This window comes from Mus musculus, chromosome 18 (assembly GCF_000001635.26).
Source record: "Mus musculus strain C57BL/6J chromosome 18, GRCm38.p6 C57BL/6J".
Taxonomy (NCBI): Eukaryota; Metazoa; Chordata; class Mammalia; order Rodentia; family Muridae; genus Mus; species Mus musculus.
The window spans coordinates 35,646,496-35,668,254 of record NC_000084.6 but is presented as its reverse complement, the minus strand read 5'-3'; the positions used below and the strand labels follow the sequence as shown (position 1 = coordinate 35,668,254).

Here is a 21,759-nt window from a genome sequence, read left to right as displayed (position 1 = left end):
AAAGTATCTAAGGAGCTAAAGAGATCTGCAACCCTGCAGGTGCAACAACATTATGAACTAACCAGTACTCCGGAGCTCTTGACTGTAGCTGCATATGTATCAAAAGATGGCCTAGTCAGCCATCACTGGAAAGAGAGGCCCATTGGACACACAAACTTTATATGCCCCAGTACAGGGGAATGCCAGGGCCAAAAAGTGGGAATGGGTGGGTAGGGGAGTGGGAGGGAGGGCATGGGGCACTTTTGGGATAGCATTGGAAATGTAATTGAGGAAAATACGTAATAAAAAAAAAACTTTAAGCCAGGCATGGTGATGCACGCCTTTAATCCCAGCACTCGAGAGGCAGAGGCAGGCGGATTTCTGAGTTGTAGGCCAGCCTGATCTACAAAGTGAGTTCCAGGACAGCCAGGGCTACACAGAGAAACCTTGTCTTGAAAAACCAAAAAAAAAAAAAAAAAACAACAAAAAAACCTGTTGATAAGATCAGTTCCTATCCTGAAAAACAACATGACATCCCGAAGCCCAATAGCTTTAGGAGCAACCTAATCCTTATTTCTCTTTTTTGAAGGGGACAGTGTGGAGATGGTGTGTGTGTGGGGGGGGGGGGGGGACGGGACAGCAGAGAAGAATGAACCCGCAGTGTGTGCCTGTAGGTGATGGATGTGGCTTTAACTGAAGCAGTCCCTTCTGTTAAGGATCCTGTCAGCACTGGCAGCATACCACAGTCAATCTAGATCAAGACTAGAATTAGCTCTTTCCTGGCTTCATTCCATACGGCCCATATTTAGCAAAGTTTTGGCTTTAAAATATTCCTGGTATTTAATATTTACATAGTCTAACTGGTTACATGTCCTTCTTGGACCAACATGCATGTGAAATTCAGTTCAGCAGAGTCTGTGAACGTTCCTGTGTTCCAGGGGGGTTGGGTCAGGGAACAAATGTCCCAGAACTCCTAGAGCAAGTACCTCATGCAGTGACTCTCATCCTACAGGTCACAACCCCTTTGGGAGACATGTATCAGATATCCTGCATATCAGATATATTATGATTCATAACAGCAAAATTACAGTTATGAAGTAGCAATGAAAGTAGTTTTATTTTGGGGCTCACTACACTATAAGGAGGTCTCATTTATTAAGGGGTCTCAGCATTAGGAAGGTTGAGAGCCCCTGTCTTGATTAGTTTTCACTTTGCCTTGGCATTGGTATTTTCAGGATCACAGGTGTGTGTGACCCTGCCTTGAAAATTTTAGTTTTTACCTCCAAAACATCCCAACGCTCTCTTCTGATACCATTAGATGCGCACTCCCATATTCCCATCCACTTACACTGCAGTAGCTTCACCCTCTTGCCTAGGTTATTTCAGTAGCTTGCTTTGGTCCCCAGTACTAAAATCATCAAAGTTCTAATCACAGCTGTCTTAGGGTTTTACTGCTGTGAACAGACATAACGACCAAGGCAGCTCTTAATTGGGGCTGGCTTACAAGTTCAGAGGTTCAGTCCATTATCATCAAGGCAGGATCATGGCAGCACCAGGCAGGCATGGTGCAGGAGGAACGCTCAGTTCAACATCTTGTCTGAAGGCAAACAGGAGAAGACTGGTTTCCAGATAGCTAAGATGAGGGTCTTAAAGTCCACGCCTACAGTGACACACTCCCTTTGACAAGGCCATACATACCTCCTAATAGTACCACTCCCTGGACCAAGCATGTTCAAACCACCACAATAGCCAACATTTTGTTTTGAAGATATTTTTGTTTTGTTTTTTGAGATAGGATTTCTCTGTGTAGCCTTGGCTGTCCTGGAACTCACTCTGTAGACCAGGCTCAGAATCATTGATAACTGTAGATTGTTGCTGGCAGCAGGAAGCTCAGGCTGAGGACCCTCAGTCCCAGTTTCTCCACAGGGGCTGCCTGAGGTGGGTCGATGAGAGAAATCGCCTAGAGTGACAGTAACAGGAGCTGCCAGTGTCTGAAGGCCTTTTGTGTGGGTGGGGGGATGTGGCATGTATATGTATATGTGTGTCCAGTGCATATATATATATATATATATATATATATATATATATATATATATGTTTGATTGCTTTGGGGTTTTTTTTTTTTTTTTGGATTATGAAAGATGATCTCACTATGTAGTTCTACTGGTCGGGAACTTGATATGTAGACCGAGCTCAAACTCACAGAGATCTGCTGGAATTAAAGGTGTGCATCAGCATCACCCAGATAAACCCTCTTGCTAAAGTAACTCCTTACACCATGGATGCAATGCCACCAGCTTGCTTCCAGCTCCTGCTGCTGTGCTCCCCCCCCCCCCGCACCCCCCCCCCCCGCTGTGATGGACTGTGCTCCCAAACTGGGTCAGAGTAAACCCTCCCTTCCTGTCTTCCTGCCTTCTCTCCTTCCTTCCTTCCTCCCTCCCTCCCTCCCTCTCTCCCTTCTTAAGCACTTTGTCACAGCAGCAAGACATATGACTAAAGGAAGGTGTCCTTTCCCATGCAGGAGCTCAAAACTAAGGTGTCACACCACACCGAGTCTCACTGAGCCCAGAATGCCTACTGACAGAGACACTGTGATGGTGTCTGACAAGGGTGACCAGCCTTCATGTCCATGTTGGATCCAAGGTTCTCTCCTTGTGACCTCCCCCTAACCCCAGGGACTGGTTACTAGAGCCTCCTACCCTTCTGGGTGTTGTCCCAAATACATGTGAGGAAGCCGAGTCAGACTTATTAGGTGAGCACTGAGCGGCAAGGACACGAAGCAACAGCTCACGAAAAATCTGAGGGATGAAACAGACTATGTTCATGGAGGAATACTAAGGATCACTGCCCTGGGGGACTCTGCAGCCTTCTCTGGAGTAACTCAGGTGAGCATCCTCATTCACTAGACAAGGTCTGTACAAGAAGCGCTGTGTTGAGGCCATAAACTTCAGGGTCCCATAGGCACATGCTATCCATCGCAGTAACCACCGGTTACGTGGAGCCCTTGAAAATGTGGACTGAGGGTGAAGCACAGAAGTAGACCACTTTCCTAAAATGAAAATTATAACTGAAGTTTATTTAAAATAAATTCAATAAAAATCGTAGGCAGAGGGCTGAAGAGACGATTCAGTGGTCACAGAATACATTACTCTTCTAGAGGACCAGAGTTCAATTCCCAGTGGCTTACCTGTAACTCCAGCTGTCTTCCTTGAGTGGTGCACCACAAAAGCTGCTGCACCAAGAACGCTGTTAAAAAAGCAGGGGCAGGCCCCTCCCCCTCCTTACCACCCCAGCCTACAGTTGCTGCAATAAAATGTCCTACAGGAACTGTCCAAAATGGCTGCTCCTGTCAAAATGGTGGCACTATGGTATCTCCTCAGCCTACAGCTATCACAGGAGCTGTGGGAGCTGTCCACAGTGATGGTCCCTTTCCTGCCTCAGCCTACAGCTTTTGTGAAACTGCCCCCAGAGGAGCTGTCTACAGTGGCAGCAGCTCCTCTCTAGCCCCGCCCCCCCATATACGTATACACCAGCAGCCATACAGAGCTGACACCTCAGCAAAAGCCAGCTGCAGCTGGGAAGGACTTCCCACCCTGACCCTTGGGCAGCATGTGGGGAAGAAGAGTTGAAAAACAAGAAAACCTACCAATCCCTGAGCTTCCCACAAAACAAAACAAAACAAACAAACAAACAAAAATACCAATCCCTGAGTCCCCAAGCTCAGGACTTGAAATCTCACCAATCCCCACTCTGGAAGTCTCTGCCCCGAGAAGCTCTGCCCCCTCAGAAATCCTATATCAGCACTGTCCCTTCGACAGTTCCCTGCTGTCCACTCCCAGGAGCAGAGGGCAGCCATCCCTGGATTCGTCCCTCCTCCTCCTCCTCCTCCTCCTCCTCCTCCTCCTCCTCCTCCTCCTCCTCCTCTTCCTCCCCAGGCCTTTCTCCTCCCCCTCCTCCTGAATTCTTCCCTTCAATAAACCTCCTTTATGAGATTTGCTGCCTGGAGTTTCTGAAGAAGCTGAGAAGAAAGGAAGCAAAGAAAAGAAGAGTTAGCAGGGCTGAGGCTCCTCAGCTCCTCAGCTCCCCTGGGAGCTGTGCTGCCTCTCCTGAAGATGCAACCTCAGACCTGTGAGGTTCCTGAGCTGTATCTCAAGATACCCTTCCTTTGGAACTCTGTCCCACCTCAGAGCTGTGAGGTTCCTGTGCTGTATCTCAAGATACCCTTCCTTTGGAACTCTGTCCCACCTCAGAGCTGTGAGGTTCCTGGGCATTGGGGTCCCAGGATATCCTTTCATCCGAGCAGAAACCAGTTGCAGGGGATCCAACTCCTCTGGCCTCCATGGGCACCTACACACATAATGCACACGCCAACAACACACATATACACACAACACACACACAATTAAAAATAAAAAAAAAATCCTTAGGCACAGAGTTGGAGAGAGAGCTCATCGTTTAAGAGCACCCCCCCCCCCGCTCTAGCAGAAGCCCCAGATTCCGTTCTCAGCACCCACAAAGTGGTTCACAATCACCCATAACTTCAGTTCCCGGGAATAAGAGGCCCCACTTCTGACTCAGTAGGCACTAGGTGATAAGTTATCTTGGCTGATAAAATGAGCCAAGCCAAGCCAAATTAAATTATAAAGGCAGGTTTGTTGGGGAGAGTTCTTGGGTGAATTCATGGGCCACACAACACACAGCAGGGGGTCAGTGAAGTGCAGAGGGAGACAGAGGAGAACAAAGAAAAAACATAAGCACAGAGAGGGGGGGAGAGAGGGAGAGGGGGACAGGAAGAGAGGGAGAGAGGGAGAGAGTGGGGGGAGAGAGGGAGAGGGGGACAGGAAGAGAGGGAGAGAGGGAGGAGAGAGGGAGAGAGAGGGAGAGGGGGACAGGAAGAGAGGGAGAGAGGGAAAGAGGGAGAGAGGGAGAGAGGGGGGAGAGAGGGAGAGGGGGACAGGAAGAGAGGGAGAGAGGGAGAAGGAGAGAGAGGGAGAGGGGGACAGGAAGAGAGGGAGAGAGGGAGAGGGAGAGAGGGAGAGAGAGGGGGAGGGGGGGGAAGAAGGGGAGGGTGGGAGAGGGGGAGAGAAAGATATTGAGAGAGAGACCCAAAAGTCTGTGTTATATAGTTAAAAGCCACTGAGTGAGGGGAAACCCAGCCCCTGGGCTAGAAAGTTCAGCATAGAGGGCAAGGTATGCCAGCCATGCCCCGTAACAGGCAGGGACTGAGGGCTGCTGGGAGATCCTGAAGGCCAGATTCACTGTTATTTACTTCAGCTACTTGTCCCAGATCTGAAACCCAACACCCCAGCCTTTTGTTGATAGTAAACGAATAAGGGACAACATAATCTTATATGGCTACTCTGCTGACATTGAGGCGCCATTATTGGGACATCCTAAAGCTGAACTGTTGGCCAGGTCTGGGAAGAGAGCAGCGTGCTGCCCAGCCTCTGCAGGACCTCTGGGACTAGGGATGTGAAGGCCCAGCTGAAGCAGTTTGGACCTGTACTGGATGCAGGTATTGAATAAACACCTGCATCTGGCAGGATGCTGAGAGACACACGTGTTTGGGGCAAAAGATAAAGTTAAGAAGTTTAGAGAGGATTTTTTTCTTGGCTGTACATTTGAAAACTTTAGGCCCATGGTTTTGGTACTTTGAGGGGGGGGGTGGATGACCCAGAACCAGGGAAAGGGGACTAGATCCCACCCTCAGGGGTCTAAATTTAAATTTTTGTTTGTTTGTTTTTTTTTGAGACAGGGTTTCTTTGTGTAGCCCTGGTTGTCCTGGAACTTACTCTGTGGACCAGGCTGGCCTCAAACTCAGAAATCCGGAGGTAGGGCTTTTATATGTAGGCCAGGATGGCCTTGAACTCACAATCCTCCAGCCTCCTGAACGCTGAAGTTACCAGTTTAAGCTATCACACCCTGTCATTTGTTGCTGCAGTGTTGGGGGATGAAATCCAGTCTGGCTCTACTCATTGAACCACAAGCCCGGCTCTCAAGGGGCGTGGAGCCGGGCCTCGGCCTTGCGAACAGAGGAAGTCCCCGCCCCGGTTGCCAGGGTGCTCTGTGGCGTCGCATTCTCATTGGCCGGCGACGGATGAGGCGCGCAGCAGGAGGCCATTTCCAACGAGCCAGCGGGGGCAAAAGATGGCGACGCCCCTTGGGTGGTCGCAGGGGGGCTCTGGATCAGTGTGTCTCGCCTTCGATCAACTGCGGGACGTGATTGAATCTCAGGAGGAACTTATCCACCAGCTGAGGAATGTGGTAGGCAGCCAGGGCTTGGGGAAAGGCCGCGCTGGACGCCTCACCGGTGGGGGCAGGGCCAGGCGCTCGTGGATGTAGGGGCCGTGGCTAGTATACACCGTGAAGGGGGTCATCCCAGAGGCTGGGCTCACCTAGCCAGGGGCAGAACCAAGAAGACGGCTGCTTTCCTGAACGTTACCAAATCGGGCAATATTCCCCACTCTGCCTGGTTGGTGAAGGGACTGACAGATAACCAGTGAACTTCAGTGTCTCCACGTTTAGCGGTAGAGACCTCACCGACTCCCCAAGGCAACCTGCGCACCGAAACCAGATCATTCCTTAAGCCGCACACCTTTCCAGTGTCAAAAGCAGTGCGAATACAAGCTTGGCCTTTCACGGTGCAGATTTAAGGGCCTCCAAACTTTCCTGTGCCTTTGTTTCTAACCTCAGTTAGTTAGTGGGTGCCACGCTAATGGCGTCATAGTTACATCAGTGCCGGGTCCGCTGGAGGTCATGGGCTTTGTGGTTGTTGTTTCTCTTTTGGTAACAATGTTGGAATGCATCTCTCTCTCTCAAAACAAACAAAAACAAAACAAAACAAAAAATTGGTTTCACATCTATTTTCCACTCTAATGATTTTTAGACAGTGTCATCCCTTCTGAGCAGTTAGATTCGAGGGGGATTATTACTATATGTCAACAAAGTGTATGCCAACATGGGCGCTGAATTGCCTTCAAGTCCCAGAGGATCCCCAGATCTTTCTCTTGGCAGCTCACTCCTACTATCTGGAACGGTTTTTTTCTCTCTCCTCATCCTATTTAGCAGTCCGATCTCAGGATTAATGTTATTTTCTCAGAGAGCAGTCCTGATCCTTACTAATGCTGGGCCCAGGGGTCCCTCTGTGTACCACAGCCCCCTTTGTCCTTTTGCCTAGGACATACAGTGTAAAGAGAGGACTGGTTTTGTGTAGTCTCCATGAGGCTAGTTGGTCTTTGTAGGCAGCACTTTGAGCCAGGCCTCAGTAGATCTGTGAGACTAAATTCTCCTGTCCTAAGGCCTGTCAGGACCTGTGTGCCTTTGACATGGCTCCATTACCCATCCTTTATTCTGGTCCTTAGAGGGCGTCCCCCTCCCACCCCAGCCCCTGTCCCTTCCTGAGCCAGGCTCTGTTGCAGATGGTTCTCCAGGATGAGAATTTTGTCAGTAAAGAAGAATTCCATGAAATAGAGAAGAAACTGGTGGTGAGTAGCCTCCTCTGCTCACTCCTCCCACTTCCCGAGTTCCCTGTGGCTGGGCAGAATCCTTGAGTCTTGGCCTTTCAGAACTTCAGCCCTCCTAGCGAGGCTGCATCTTCCTGCATCCTAGCTGCAGCATGCACCTCTGAAAAGGGGGTTAGTTAAGAGATCCTAAGAGACCCAGGGTGGCTTGGGATAAAGCGAGCCATCACCTCCCTGGCAGGAGGAGAAAGCTGCTCATGCCAAAACCAAAGCCCTCCTGGCCAAGGAAGAAGAGAAGTTACAGTTTGCTCTGGGAGAGGTGGAGGTGCTGTCCAAGCAGCTGGAGAAAGAGAAGATGGCCTTTGAAAAAGCGTGAGAGAGTGGGCCTCAGGAGGGGGCTTGGAGCTTGGGGGGCTCACCTGCCTGCTGCCTGCCCACCCTTTCGGTCTAACTTTCCCCTAGGCTCTCCAGTGTCAAGAGCAGAGTCCTGCAGGAGTCCAGCAAGAAGGACCAGCTCATCACCAAGTGCAATGGTAGGCGGGAGGCCCGTGCTGCCCCCCAAGTTAACATACACGGGCTCTTTACCAACAGCCCAATGACGGTGCCAAAAGCAGGGCTCTACCCCAACTTCTGCCCCCGGCTGAGGATACAGGCAAGTCCAGTCCTTCGAAAGTGCCTTCAGGGACCAGGCAGGTCACGGAAATGATGGACATGATCAGATCAGCGTGCGGTATTCTTCACAGCCATAAAGGAACGGGCTCGCTCCCATTTTTCTTGAAACATACAACCTTCTTAGTCCACCTTTTGTTTTATCCCATTTTTGATAAGTGTTAGAAATAGTATATTCTATTTGTAACCTTGCTTCAAGAGGAGCCGTAGAGCAAACACAATCCTACAAGGGGTCTTAAGACTCAGAATCAAAGGACTCTCTCGGGTTCGAGACTGGGGTTACCAGAGCCATGCCCCTCCTCTGGGAATAGAGCCTAGGATTGTCAGATCTTTTTTTTTTTTTTTTTAAAGATTTATTTATTTATTATATGTAAGTACACTGTAGCTGTCTTCAGACACTCCAGAAGAGGGAGTCAGATCTCGTTACGGATGGTTGTGAGCCACCATGTGGTTGCTGGGATTTGAACTCCGGACCTTCGGAAGAATAGTCGGGTGCTCTTACCCACTGAGCCATCTCACCAGCCCCGTCAGATCTTTAAAAAAAAAAAAAATAATAATCTAGAGGCCAGATGTTGTGGCACATGCTTTTAATTCCAGCATTCAGGAGATAGAGGCAGAAAGATTGGGAGTTTGAGGCCATTGTGGGCTGTGTAAGACCTTGTCTCAAAAGCAAAACAAAACAAAAGAATCTAGAAGTCAATTTTAATGGAAACTTCTGAATTGTTAGTGTAGGCAACTAACTTAGGCAGTTTAAAAGCAGTGTATTCACTGAGTGAACTATGTCTGGGCCACTGAATTTCAACTCTGCTAAAGGCATGCTCATGGCAGAGTTGAAACCAACCTGAGCCCAAGAGAGTGACGATCCCTCCTCATAAGGCTCCCACTTGGGGCTCTGGGCAGCTTTCACCCACCCACAGCCTTCTGTCACTCCTGGTGAACATTCCCTGAGAATTGCCATCAGGCTAGTCTCTTGATGAGGGCAAGCAGGCTGACAGGCATCATGGCTGTTTGAGCAAGGCTTCCTGAAGCCTAATCGGTAGTCGCTGTCTCATACCCAGTGTCCCTACACCTCTCGGTCCTATCTGCCTTTGCACTTCCCCTCTCTGGAAAACCCAGAGAACTGGAGTTATATCCTGGTATAGCCAGAGACACCTTACCTTAGGGTATCTCCTTCTACCAGAATCAGCCCAGGCTGGTGAGAAGCCGGGTCTGAAAAGGCAGCTAGCCCAGCTTGCTAACACTGCCGCAACGCGAGCCTTCCTCCAGTGCAGCCTTATCCTTCCTTCTCTGATCATTTCCTCTTCTGTCTGTCTTTTGTTTTTATTTTCCTCTCTTCTTGCTTTGGTGCAGGAAATCAAATTCAAGACCCTCACTAGGCAAGAGTTTTAGTAACAAGCCACATCATCAGCCTTCAACTCTTCAGCATTTATTTATTTATTTGTTCACTCACTCATTCCTTCCTTCATTTACTCATTCTGCTGAGATGGGGGTCTCAGGTAGCCCAGACTGTCCTTAACTTGGTAAGGTGACCTTGGACTTCCCATACTCTTCCCAGTGCTGGGATTAGTAGCATGTGCCTCCACTCTCAGTTCAGTTTAAGTTTTGTTTTTAAGGTTTATGAGTGTGACTGTTTTGCTTGCATATATGTGTGTCCACCATGTGTGTGCCTAGAGCCTGTGGAGATGAGAAGAGGGTGCCAGATCCCCAGGAGCTAGAGTTAGCATGTTTACAAACTACCATAGGATACTGGGAACCAATTCAGGGTTCCCTGGAAGAGCAGTGTGAGCCGTCTTAACTGCTGAGCCATCTGTCCAGCCTCTAGTTCCTGAGTCCGACTCCTCCTTTTGAAAAGTTAGGCACATGTCTGGCATAATCAAGGACCTCCCACCAGAGGCCCTGTATAACACAAGCCTGGGCATCCGTCTGCTCTTGATAGGTCTGGCTTAACCGAAATGGCCAAACTTGCTTTTTTGTTTTGTTTTTCAAACTTGGTACTTTGAAGCCCAAAGCTCTTAGGGACATCTTGTTCACAGTATACAGATCTATGAGCTAGGCTCTGTTAGGTGTAAAGGTTAACAGTGACAAAGGCAATAGTCCCTGACCCCGTGGACCTTATGTCCTAATTGTAGAAAAGGCCAACAATTGATGGATGAGACACTTTGGACATTGGCACAAGGAAAACAGGGACAGGAGATGGGAATAGAACATACTGGGAAGGGCTGCAGTTTCTAGACCAAGGGTCTAACCATGGAAGTGTAAAGTCCTGAGGGCCAGCCAGAGCTATGACAGGGTTCTCTGCTTCTCTCCAGGGAGTTTTGCCCACCCTCACCTGGGTGAGGTTCATAATACAGTGGTAAAGTTACTGACAGAATCGTTTTCCCTACTCAGGAGACCCCCAAACATTTGCTGATGTGGCAGGGTCTTGTGGTGAACACCAAAGCCTAGCTACTCAGGAAGCTGAGGTAACAGAACCAAAAATTTAAGGCCTGACAGTATTACAGAGTGAGTTTAAGGCTAGTCCGGTCAACTTAATGAGCCTCTGTTTCAAAACCAAGCAGAAAGTGGAGATGGGTGTGGTGGTGGTGTTGGGAGGAGGCTGAGGCAGGTGGATCTCTTACAGTTGGGGCCAGCCTGTTCTACATGGCGAGATCCAGAACAGCCAGAGCTAGTATAATAGACCCTGTCTCAAAAAGAAAGAGAGAAAGGAAGGAAGGAAGGAAGAAAGAAGAAAGAGGGTTGAGTATGGGTTGGGAGGTGGCATGGTAGCACACCTTTAATCCTAGTACTTGGGAGGCAGAGACAGGAGTTATCTCTGAGTTCAAGGCCAGCATGGTCTACATAGTGAGTTCTAGGACAGCCAGGGCTATATAGAAGATCCCCCCCCCCCCCCCTGGAGCTCCGTGGTGGAGCTCTTACTGATCATGCATGAGGCCTTGGGTTCAGTCTCCAATACAGAAAGCCAGGCTCCTTCATACTAAGGTACAGGCATCCGTTGAAGAAGAACTCGTGGGCAGGGAGAGCCAGACAAAGGAAGACCTCAACTCAGAAGCCTGAGGGTGGGAACCACCCCTCCTCCCTGCCTCTCTCCCCCACAGAAATTGAATCCCACATTATAAAGCAAGAAGATATACTTAATGGCAAAGAGAATGAGATTAAAGAGTTGCAGCAGGTTATCAGCCAGCAGAAACAGAATTTCAGGTGAGGGGCTGGGCCAGGCTGGGGGTTGTTGATGGAAGCCGGGAGCCTGACTCCTGGCCCCTACGTAGGGCTGTGCAGCCTACGACCAGCTGGCTCCATTGCAGGAATCACATATCTGACTTCCGGATCCAAAAGCAGCAGGAGACCTACATGGCCCAGGTGCTGGATCAGAAGCGTAAGAAAGCCACAGGAATGCGTCGGGCCCGTAGCCGTCAGTGTTCCAGGGAGAAATAAACTGCTGGTTATCTTCCTGTTCTCTAGCTGTAATGCCCAACCTCTCTACCTTCTCTGTCCTGGGGAGACCAGCTCTCTCCCATTCCATCCCTGTGGGTCCCTCACCCCTCCATGAGCAGTGGCACTGTCTGTCTGCCTCCTATAGCAAATCAAGGCACCGAGGGCTACCTGGGAGTCAGCTCTGGAGACCCCCACCCCTGCACCCGCCTCTACTGAGCTTAAGAGGGAACACTGCCCATGTCCTCAGCCCCTACTGCTGCCCTCCTTTGGGATGGGGTAGAGCCAGTGAGAGTGAGTGGGAACTGCGCCTCTGTGGGTCTTGCTGGGACCGTGGCCCAGAAGGCACTGCTGCTTGCTTTGGGTGGTTAGGTTTGTTCCTACATACACAGCCCCAGTTAGCCCAGTCACCCCCTACCTGGACTGGTAATGAGAATATGTGTATACTGTCGGTACATATCACATCTGCACCTTCTTACACTGCTGAACAAGAACCTTCAAACACATGAGGAAACTTTCTAAAGCAGGGAAAGGACAGCCTGTTCAAGTTGCTCAAGCAGATCAGAGAGGATGAAAGGTTAGCTCTGTTCAGAAGGGGTCACTGAGTGTCCCTCGGGAGTCGTAAGTAGGGGAGAATAAGACCCACAAAACTCATATTGGTTAAGTCTAGCCTGTGCTGTGTCACTGTGAGGCTGTGTGCAAAGGAGGGGCGGGTGCATCAAGGCCAGCTGGGGCCTGAGTCACAGCAGGACGGTCAAGCCAGAAGTTAAGGACAGTTCTGTCCTATTGTCTGTCATAAGACAAAGACAGCTGGTGACTGCTTCTCTATGAGGGAAGGAATGAATTTTTTTTTGGGGGGGGGACTGGAGTAAGAACCTTGTGGGCCTAGGACTTTAGAGGGAACCCTACAAAGACTGGTTTGTCTGCCAGGTTTGTTGGGGGTGCTAAGCTGCTTGTGAAAGCTAGTTAGGGAAGACCCTCCAGCCTTTTCTTCCTATGAGCCTAAAAGTCTAGCCAGCACTTACCTGAGTTAGGAGAGCCCTCTGATGATCCTTAACCCTATCAAAGGTGGTGTGGGGTGTGTGAGGGAAGTCGAAGCATAAGGGAGGCATGGAGGAGAGTTTGTGATGTAAAAGAGTTGGGGGGCTGAGGATATGGACGATCCTCACGCTCTGAACCTCATCTCGGATGAGCCCCTTGCAAGGCAGGAGTTTTCTAGAATTGGACCTAGCTGCTGCCTCCTTACTAAATAAAGCCTGCCTTCCTCTCACATGCCTGTCGGCCGGAGTCCGGAGCCCCACCTCCACGCTGCACCTGTGTTGGAGAAAGTTCGGCATGGGGGCTTCACCCCTAAAAGCCCACAGCTTAGGTTTCTCTGCTGCCAAGGCCGCTAGCTCAGGCGTTGACGCTGGCGCTTTAAGACGCTTTGACCCCGCGGCATCCAGGCGGGGCGGGGATAGTGCAGGAGCCACCAGCGGAGGCACTGCGCGGGAGGTAGTGCTAGGTGTCCTGCCCACCATGCTGACTGCGCTCGCCCCGCTAGCCCTTCCTGGGCTCTCAAGGCGGCTGCCTGCCCCAGCGGGGCGTCAGGACTCGTCCGGTTCGTCCGGCTCCTACCACACAGCTCCGGGTTCTCCGGAGCCCCCGGACGTTGGGCCGGACACAGAAGGCCGGGGGACTTGGCTCTGGGTGGCTCCTGGGCGGGGGGCGGGCGCGCAGCCTGTCCTGTCCGTCAGCGCCCAGAATAGCCGCCAGCAGCACGGCTCCGGCTCGGGTTTCCCGCGAGGCCCGGGCTCCGGCCCGCTGCCGCCCCGGCCCCAGCTGCGCATGCTGCCGTCGGGGGAGATGGAAGTCATCTTCGGCGCGGGGCCTCTGTTCAACCGCTCCGACGCGGAGGATCTGCAGGAGCAACAGCTCATGGCGCCTACCTTCAGCAGTCCCCAGCTGCCCGGGCCAGCGTCTCCTGCCTCTGTCTCATCGCAGCCGCAGGTCCCCGACGGAGGCTCTCGCTGGGCCACCTACCTGGAGCTGCCGCCCCGCGAGCCGAGTCCTGCCGTCTCAGGCCAGTACGAGTGTGTGGAGGTGGCCCTGGAGGAGCGCAGCGCGCCCGTTAGACCCCGCACTGTGCCGAAACGTCAGATCGAGCTGCGTCCGCGGCCTCGGAGTCCCTCGCAGGACAGTCGCGCGCCGCGTCCCCGACTGCTCCTGCGCACGGGCTCCCTGGACGAGTCTCTGAGCCGCTTGCAGGCCGCCGCGGGCATCGTGCAGACGGCGCTGGCTAGAAAACTAGGCTCTGCGGTCCCAGCCCCCAGCAACGTCACTTTTAAGTCTACCGCCAAGCCAGAATCCACGACGAACTCTCAGGAGACGACAGACAGCACTCGTGTGCTCCTGGAAGAGGCTAAGTCTCGGCCACCCCGCGCGCACGATAATTCCTCCTCTGCCAGAGTCCCGCGGCCTTGGCCTAGCCTCCGAGAGCGAGCGATTCGGCGGGACAAGCCGGCGCCCGGGACCGAGCCTCTGGGTCCAGTTAGTTCCAGCATCTTTCTGCAGTCAGAGGAGAAACCTCATCAGGCTTACAAACAGGAATCCAAGACCCAGTTTCCCCGTGAGACTCCTGATAGAACCGTGCCGAGAGCACGGAGTCCTCCTTTTCATTCTAGAGGTTCCCGGGTGGTTCCCAGTAGGGTTGTGAGGCCCAGGAGCCCCTCTCCTCCGCAGCAGGCTCCAAACGGGTCTCCCCACAACCCCCCACAACCTTCTAAGATTGTTTGGAGACGGAGCAGCCCGGCCTTCCCTGGCGGCACATCCTCTGCGTGGGAAAATCGGAATGCTTCCGTCGAGGAAGTCGTCAGCAGAAGGACCCCTTCCCCACCACCACTTCCCCAATGGACTCAGGGTGTCGCTAGAGTTGGGAACCCATGTCCTGAAGCTCCTCTTGTGTGGAAGGTTCCGAATTCGAGAGGCGGAGATGCAGTAGGGCTGAGTAGGGACTCGTCGCTGCCAGCCCTGCTCCCGCGGGAAGCACCTCATCCTATTGAAACGCGTACCCCATCTCCCGGAGAGACTTGGAGTCCTGTTGTGCAGGGTGCATCGACGGCACTGCATCAGGAAGCTATGAACGGTCTAACCCAGGAGCTGGAGCCGCCTACACCATCAGCACCCGCGACTCCAGAGCTCACAGAGGCTCTGTGTCTGCTCTCACTGGAAAATGCGGGTATCGCCGTCAGAGGCGGTCAACGGTCTCCAGATGTGGATACACCGGAACAGCCCCGAAGTCACCTCACAAGCACTCTGGACGACGATGTGTGCCCAGAAGCCGTGGGCTCGGGAGAAGCGGCTTCTGAACGCCCGCGCGTGACCATTCCGCGGCCGCGAGACGTGCGCAAGATGGTTAAGACTACTTATGCACCAAGCTTCCCTGCAGGGACCCCAGGCTCCGGGCTTCCCGCGCCTCCTGCGGACACCTGCGGGGAGGACGGTGATGCATCCAAAACTCACAAGCTCCCCGCACTTGAGTCGCCCGCCCCGGCTCATTACACTTCCATTTTTCTCAAGGACTTTCTGCCTGTGGTACCTCATCCCTACGAGTCACCAGAGCCTTCACTCCATGCAACCCCTAAGGATGCCTCCCAGTCCAGCGGGGTCCCGAGGCGGCGGGCAGAGAACAGCACCGCGAAGCCTTTCGCTCGAAGTGAGATCCGCTTGCCTGGCGCTCTAGCTTTCGGCCAGCGGCGGGAGAAAACCCCGAGTGTCCAAAGACGCGGTCCTGGAGGAGAAAACCCGGATGCTGAGGCCCAGCGCCTGGTCCGGGACCCTGAGGGTCGGACCAGCCCTTTAGGAGGCGCTCGCACCTCAACCCAATGTTCCCCTTTAGAGTCGACAGGGACGCGACCACCTCGCCCCGGCTCCCCGCAGGCGTGTCCAAACTCGAGCCTTAGGGCAGCGCCGGAATTGGAGACACCGCTTGTGGCTCCTGCAACTGCGGTCCAGGCGCCCCTACTTCCCGATCATCCGGCGACGGCAGCCAGGGCCGCTGCACCCTTCCCGCGAGCTGCTTCTGCGCCTCCCACCGACCGGCTCCCCCCTGCATCTTCCCTGGGGCGGAGGCCTCCGGGAGCCGCCCCCGCGGGGAAGGTCCTTGTAGACCCGGAGAGCGGCCGGTACTACTTTGTGGAGGCGCCGAGGCAGCCGAGGCTGCGACTACTTTTCGATCCCGAGAGCGGGCAGTACGTGGAAGTACTGCTGCCACCCTCGCCCTCTCCCTCCCGGCAGCCACGCCAGCCCTATGCCCCACTGGCCCTAGGGCCCGGCCTCTACCCGCCCGCCTATGGGCCTATCTCTGGTCCATCACTGTCGCCGCTGTCCCCCAACCTGTCGGCCCTTGGTAGTCTCCAGCTACCTTGGGCTCCTGAGGCTGGACCCCTGGAGGGAATGTATTACATGCCCTTGAGCGGGACCCCTAGTCCCGCACCACCAATGCTCTTCTGTGCCCCACCCTCCAGTTCTGGTCCCATCCAGTCCAGCAAGGGTTCTGTGTTTCCTTTGTGAAGCCTCAGCCCTTATTCCCATGGAGTTGGGTTCCCTAGAAGGCATTGGAAGTTCCAGATCCCAGTCTCTTTAACTTTTTTTCTCCCATCAATTCTTTGGCCAGTTCCAGCCAGTCACCACACCAGAAGTGGCCTTAAGAGAGTGTATCTGCTACCTGGGCTAATAGTGACAGAGTATCGTTAGCAAATGGCTGTCTGCCTACCCCTCAGCCCCAACAAAAATATGTATCCTTTTCCCAGACCTTCCCAGGGTGTGGTGTATTTGTGTATTTGTTTATGTAGGCAAGCAAGTCTGTCAAAGTGAGAAGCCAGTCTAGGAGGTGTTGGGGTTTCCCAGAATAGCAGGTGTGGGAGCAGCAGGACCCGGGCTGCCTGGGTCAACTGTTTGTATCTCCCTAACACTGGGCCCAGTTGAGTGGAGCCCGACAGTGGGTGCTGCTGAGATGGAAGGGATAGGTGACAGCCATCACATCTGGATGTGTGCTTTATCCTGGGAGCCTATGGGAGAACCCAGTGTGGCCCTAGGGCAGCTTGGGGCAGCCAATGAGAGCTACGAGGATAGTAGCTGGAGTTGTGGTATGGATGTCGTTTAAGGAGATGTGGAGGATCAGCCTGGATTGGAGGTGAGAGAAGAGGATGAAATGGCCCAGGGTTGCTGTAGAGACAGCCAATGGGACAAGCAGCTCCTGGACAGAGAGGCAGCAGGAGGCACTAGGAAATGAGGAGGGGGGAGGAAGATTACTTGTCTTTGGGTTTTCTGTGGCTAGGGGTGACTAGGGACAAGTAGTGAATTAAAGAATCTCAAGTGGTCAGCAAGTGTTTCTCTTGTTTGCCCATTTCTGGAGTTGAGAGGGCAGGGAGAGCAAGAATCTAGAAAAACAAGTTACTTTAGTTTTGGGAATTGTTGTTTAACCAAAATGGAGGAGCTTCATAAAATGGTGTGACAGCTGGCCAGTCCTTTGATCCCAGCACTCTGGAGGCAGCGACAGGTGGATCTCTGTGAGTTCAAGGCCAGCCTACAGAGTGAGTTCCAGGACTACCCAGAGAAATCCTGTCTCAAAAACAACAAACAAATAAACAAAGACACTGACTAAAACTAACAGCCCACAGCAGGGAACCCAGCTCTTTCCTCAAGCCCCAGGCCTGTCTTCTGTAGACCCTAGGAGCTGAGCTGGCTTATCTTGAAGCCTTCATTGACCCCAAGTAAGTTAAATCAACAGGAAGACAATAGAGAGGAAGGCTGTCATCACACTAGTGAGTTAGAACTGGCAAGAGGAAGGGCGTTCCTATATGGAGTAGGCCAAGGGTCCCTGACCCTTTAGCTGGTTCCATTCTCCATGTTCCTCCAGGAGCAGAGGCAACAGAGCCCACACAGGGACTGGCCCTCCCGGCTGCTCACAGCACAGGAAAGACCCTAAACCTGTGCTCTGTCTGCTCTGAGCCTGGGGTAAACTGAGGGCCAGAGACCAATCTCTGTGAGGTGGGAGGTGATCTCTGTCATTTGGAGCCTTGCTGGAGGAGTGTTTGATAGGAGGTGTTTGGGAAGGATAATCCCTATGAGAAGCAATGCCGAGTAGGCATTTGATAGCTTTCTGGTTCCGAGCCTGTGTAGCTAAAATCCCTTGGAGCTTCTGTCAAGCTCCTTGCCCTAGACTGGAAATCGGCTAAAGTGCACCGTCAAAATAACCTCAACATCTCTACCAGAGACACTGGTCCTAGTGACATGGAGAGACCAGGCCCACCCCTAGAGTGTATCATCTCACCTTCGTGTGCAATAAATGGCTGACCATGGAGAGCCATGGTGGCCGAAATGACAACCAAGTGTGTAGTCCTAATTTCCTGCTGCCACCTTTTTAAAACAAAACAAGACAAAATTTAAAAAAAATCACTTATACCTTGCATGATGGTATACACCGTTAATCCCAGCACCTGAGAGGCAGAAGCAGGTGGATCTCTTTGAGTTCAAGGACAGTCGAGGCTGTCTCAAAAAGTCAAGTAAATAACATTTAAAATATTTATTTTTATTTTATGAGTGTTTACCTGCATGTATGTATGTGTACCACGTGTATGCTTGAGGCCCATGGAGGCCAGAAAAGGGCATTGAATAGCTCTGGAAATCCCCTGGAATTGGAGTTACAGATGGTTGTGAACCATTGTGCGAGTGATGGGAACTGAACCCAGGTCCTTAGCAAACCAAGCAATTGTTCCTAACAACTGGGCTTTCTTCAGCTTGCTGCTTCTTAAACATCCTCTGCAGAGAGCCCTCATGTCTGGCTCTGGCCTAGGGAAAGGGCACCCTAGGATTGGAGGAAAAGACCACGTATGCTCTCATACACTGTGGTCTCCAGTAACTCTGTTTTACTACAGTTAGAGCCCTAAGCCAGCCACCACGGCCATGACCACAGTCCTCCTGGAGACTGTGACCTGTGGGCACTGGGACCACTTTCAACATGGCTTCTCCAGCTGGAGGAGCTGGCTTTCTCTCTTGAGCTTTCACATCCTCTGAAGTAGAATAAAGATGACTGCAACCGGCCACCTCACCCCACAGGATGTTCGGTCAGGTTCCTACCGCTGGCTCAGGTCACACTATGTGCTCTTCATCAGCGGCCTTGGCCAGCCTTGGCCTCTCTCCTTGCATCTTTATCCTCTATGTGTGAAACGGAGCTGAGTCATTAGAAGCCAGGTCCCCTGCATGCGTGGCGTCTCCAGGGCCTCGCGGAAAGGGAAGAGGGTCAGTGAGGTGTCTGTTCCCTATTGGCCTACACCACAGATAATTCGAATGCACATCTGCGCCCCGACCACAGCCTGTGCTCCAAGAAGTAAGTTCAGAGGCCATGAGACTGCCTCTGCCACTGTTGCTACTGTTCGGGTGCAGGGCTATCCTGGGGAGCGCCGGGGATAGGGTTTCCCTCTCGGCTTCGGCTCCCACACTGGATGATGAAGAGAAGTACTCGGCTCATATGCCGGCTCACCTGCGCTGCGATGCCTGCCGGGCTGTGGCCTTCCAGGTAAGCTCTGCCTGTCCCCCAGCAGGCCTGGCTCAGGCCACTTCATCTGTCGTAGACCTCACCATTGAGCCTTCAATCCCCAGCCCTCAGCCCGAATCAGCAATCTTTCCAGGATATTACCAGCCCCCTTCTCTTGAATTGCCATGCCTCAGTTTACTGTTTTGCCTGGTCACCAAAGAGCAGACAATCTGAGATGGCCCCATCTTGTCACCCCAGGGAAATCATTCTTCCTCTTATAATTCTCCCGTCTGTATCCTTTCTCGTCTGGACACCCTCCCCAGGTCCCTGAGATGCCTTTATTTTACACGTGTTGAGTACGTATGTATCTATGTGAACCCACCATGTTTGTTCACCTCAAGCATGCCTGTGTGACCATGTTTCTGTGTGTATGTGGGGTGAGTGGGTACATGAGTTATTAAAGACTGGTTAATTTATTTGCGTATCATCATCATCATCATCATCATCGTTATTGACTTTCCTTGTTCTCATGGTTTAAAAATAGCATGTGCTACTGGGCAGGTGGGCCCTGAAGGAGGGCCAGGTCTTTCACTCAGCATTTTTTCCCCTAGCCCCTGAGAGCAGGTCATGCCTGAGCTGGCCCAGCCCAGCTGTGGGGCCTAGAGAGGGGCCCCTGCAGCCTGCCTTGCAGGTGCTTCCTGATCAACAGCTCCCCTGCCACCTCATTCTCCCCAGAGACTTGGGTGTCTGTCCTCCTCTCCTCCCCCCAATTGACCAGCAGTCCCCAAGTCCAGCCTCTCAGCATCCCCTCATTCCAGATGGGGCAACGTCTGGCGAAAGCAGAGGCTAAATCTCACACTCCAGACGCCAGTGGATTGCAGGAGCTGAGTGAATCCACGTACACAGATGTCCTGGACCAGACCTGCTCTCAGAACTGGCAGTCGTGAGTTGTTGATCCTGCCATCTTCCTAAGGGGAAGGGCTGGTGGGTACAGCCCTCCTTCCTCCCATTGATGCCTCATGCTAATTCCATGAAGGCTCTGGTCTGAGGGAGGAGGTCAGCTGGGCTGAAATCTGGGCTACGGCTGCTGCTGAGAACATCTGGGTGAGCAGATGGCCACAGAAAGATCACTGTGAGATCTTGAGACTTAAACTTAACTCTGTCTGAGCTCAGCAAATGTCCAGTATACTTAGCCTAGAATAGGAGCAAGTTCTTCCCTGAGCTGATCCGCACTGATCCTACATCCCTTGCTTCCCATTACCATCAGCTATGGAGTTCATGAAGTGAACCAGATGAAGCGTCTCACGGGCCCAGGACTTAGCAAGGGGCCAGAGCCAAGAATCAGCGTGATGATTTCTGGGGGTCCCTGGCCCAATAGGTAATAGCATGTGGGAGAAAGAGCCCCTGGAGTCCCGCTTTGCTCCTCGACTTCCCCAAGGGCGGGTTAGAGCTCAAGGTGCCTAATGCTCCCCTAGGCTCTCCAAGACGTGTTTCCACTACCTGGGTGAGTTTGGAGAGGACCAGATCTATGAAGCCTACCGCCAAGGCCAAGCGAATCTGGAGGCGCTGCTCTGTGGGGGCACCCATGGGCCCTGCTCACAGGAGATCCTGGCCCAGAGAGAAGAGCTTTAGTCCAACCTGCTGCACTTCTGGATCTTCTCTAATTTTATTATTATTAATGGCTGATTAGAGGCAGGCTCTCATCATGTAGGCCAGGCTGGCCTTAAACTTGTCATCCTGCTCAGCCTCGAAAGTGCTGCATTTAAGTCCTGAGCCTTTTTGTGCTTGACCCTCCTATATAATTTTTTCAACTGTGGTGGTGGGGAGGGGACAGGGAAGCCTGACTCTAGCTGTCAATCTTCTCCCTCCACCTCTCGATGGGGTACTGGGACTGAGGCTGCCTTTCTACTTTCAAATAAAGCTTTGAAAGACTTTGAGTAGTGTTGGCTGTTGAAGGAATCAGGTGTCTCAAGCAAGCCTGAACTCTTAGATACTGAGAACTGCCCTGGTACCCGGATTAGTTCATGAAAGAATTGTTAGGGTCTGAAAATCCAAAACAATCCAAGCAGACACAAGAGTTCACACAAAGCAAGATCTTTATTTGAATGAGGCAGCAAAAACTGACCAGTCAGGGACGACAGCAGCACAGACTCGGGAGCTGACTGCATCTTTTAATGTTCATCGTGGTAGCTCTTTAAGCAGATGACAAAAATGTACTGTACTTGGGATGAAACTGATCGATCAGGGTCATAGAACCAGGCTCCAGAGCTGACCCCCAAGCCAGAATGTTAGCTTCAAATTCATAAATATCTATGCCAAGTTACAGTTACAACTTTCCATCAACCAGAATAATTTGTTCTTTCACAGTTAGGAACAATTGTTATGTTTTGGGAATAGAAGGTGGAGGAGAAGCAGGAAGAGGAAGAGGAGGAGGAAGAGGAGAAGGAGTAGGAGGAAGAGAAGGAAGAAGAAGAGGAGGAAGAGGAGAAGGAGGAGAAGGAGGAGGAGGAAGAGGAAGAGGAGGGACAGGAGGAGGAGAAGGAGGAGGAATAAGAAGGGGGGGGCTGGGGCTGGAGAGATGGTTCAGTGGTTAAGAGCACCGACTGCTCTTCCGAAGGTCCTGAGTTCAATTCCTAGCAACAACATGGTGGCTCATAGCCATCTGTAATGAGATCCAACGCCCTCTTCTGGTGCATCTGAAGACAG

At 52.2% G+C, this 21,759-nt stretch overlaps 3 protein-coding genes across 6 annotated transcripts; all 3 read left to right on the top strand.

Moving 5' to 3' along the window:
* The first annotated feature begins 6,068 nt into the window (after positions 1 to 6,068).
* On the top strand, positions 6,069 to 11,566 carry Spata24 (spermatogenesis associated 24). Of its 3 annotated transcripts, none has more exons than NM_029485.2 (6): positions 6,069 to 6,243; positions 7,398 to 7,463; positions 7,681 to 7,811; positions 7,902 to 7,972; positions 11,204 to 11,306; positions 11,411 to 11,566. In NM_029485.2, the coding sequence occupies exons 1-6, from the start codon at positions 6,127 to 6,129 to the stop codon at positions 11,538 to 11,540; spliced, it is 618 nt and encodes a 205-aa protein (NP_083761.1). In that variant the 5' UTR covers positions 6,069 to 6,126; the 3' UTR covers positions 11,541 to 11,566. The 3 variants fall into 3 exon arrangements, with proteins under 3 accessions (NP_083761.1, NP_082009.3, XP_006526311.1); XM_006526248.4 differs by having other exon boundaries at positions 6,084 to 6,243; positions 7,364 to 7,463; NM_027733.5 differs by lacking the exons at positions 11,204 to 11,306; positions 11,411 to 11,566 and having other exon boundaries at positions 7,902 to 8,239.
* A 1,467-nt stretch (positions 11,567 to 13,033) lies between these two features.
* Positions 13,034 to 17,908, top strand: Prob1 (proline rich basic protein 1). Its single transcript, NM_001270646.2, has one exon. It carries the CDS (start codon positions 13,056 to 13,058, stop codon positions 16,086 to 16,088), a length of 3,033 nt encoding a protein of 1,010 aa, NP_001257575.1. The 5' UTR covers positions 13,034 to 13,055; the 3' UTR covers positions 16,089 to 17,908.
* An 80-nt stretch (positions 17,909 to 17,988) lies between these two features.
* On the top strand, positions 17,989 to 20,990 carry Mzb1 (marginal zone B and B1 cell-specific protein 1). Of its 2 annotated transcripts, none has more exons than XM_017317978.2 (4): positions 17,989 to 18,906; positions 19,872 to 19,996; positions 20,321 to 20,431; positions 20,529 to 20,990. In XM_017317978.2, the coding sequence occupies exons 2-4, from the start codon at positions 19,872 to 19,874 to the stop codon at positions 20,683 to 20,685; spliced, it is 393 nt and encodes a 130-aa protein (XP_017173467.1). In that variant the 5' UTR covers positions 17,989 to 18,906; the 3' UTR covers positions 20,686 to 20,990. The 2 variants fall into 2 exon arrangements, with proteins under 2 accessions (XP_017173467.1, NP_081498.2); NM_027222.3 differs by having other exon boundaries at positions 18,888 to 19,095.
* The last annotated feature ends 769 nt before the right edge of the window (positions 20,991 to 21,759 follow it).

Excerpts from the sequence above, each read along its gene's own strand:
- Spata24 (NM_029485.2), top strand. The coding sequence starts at position 6,127 with ATGGCGACGCCCCTTGGGTGGTCGCAGGGGGGCTCTGGATCAGTGTGT. Across the intron at positions 6,244-7,397 it reads TCCACCAGCTGAGGAATGTG|ATGGTTCTCCAGGATGAGAA; the intron begins GTAGGCAGCCAG and ends GCTCTGTTGCAG. Across the intron at positions 7,812-7,901 it reads AAGATGGCCTTTGAAAAAGC|GCTCTCCAGTGTCAAGAGCA; the intron begins GTGAGAGAGTGG and ends ACTTTCCCCTAG.
- Prob1 (NM_001270646.2), top strand. The coding sequence starts at position 13,056 with ATGCTGACTGCGCTCGCCCCGCTAGCCCTTCCTGGGCTCTCAAGGCGG.
- Mzb1 (NM_027222.3), top strand. The coding sequence starts at position 18,922 with ATGAGACTGCCTCTGCCACTGTTGCTACTGTTCGGGTGCAGGGCTATC. Across the intron at positions 19,997-20,320 it reads TGCTCTCAGAACTGGCAGTC|CTATGGAGTTCATGAAGTGA; the intron begins GTGAGTTGTTGA and ends CATTACCATCAG. Across the intron at positions 20,432-20,528 it reads GGGGGTCCCTGGCCCAATAG|GCTCTCCAAGACGTGTTTCC; the intron begins GTAATAGCATGT and ends ATGCTCCCCTAG.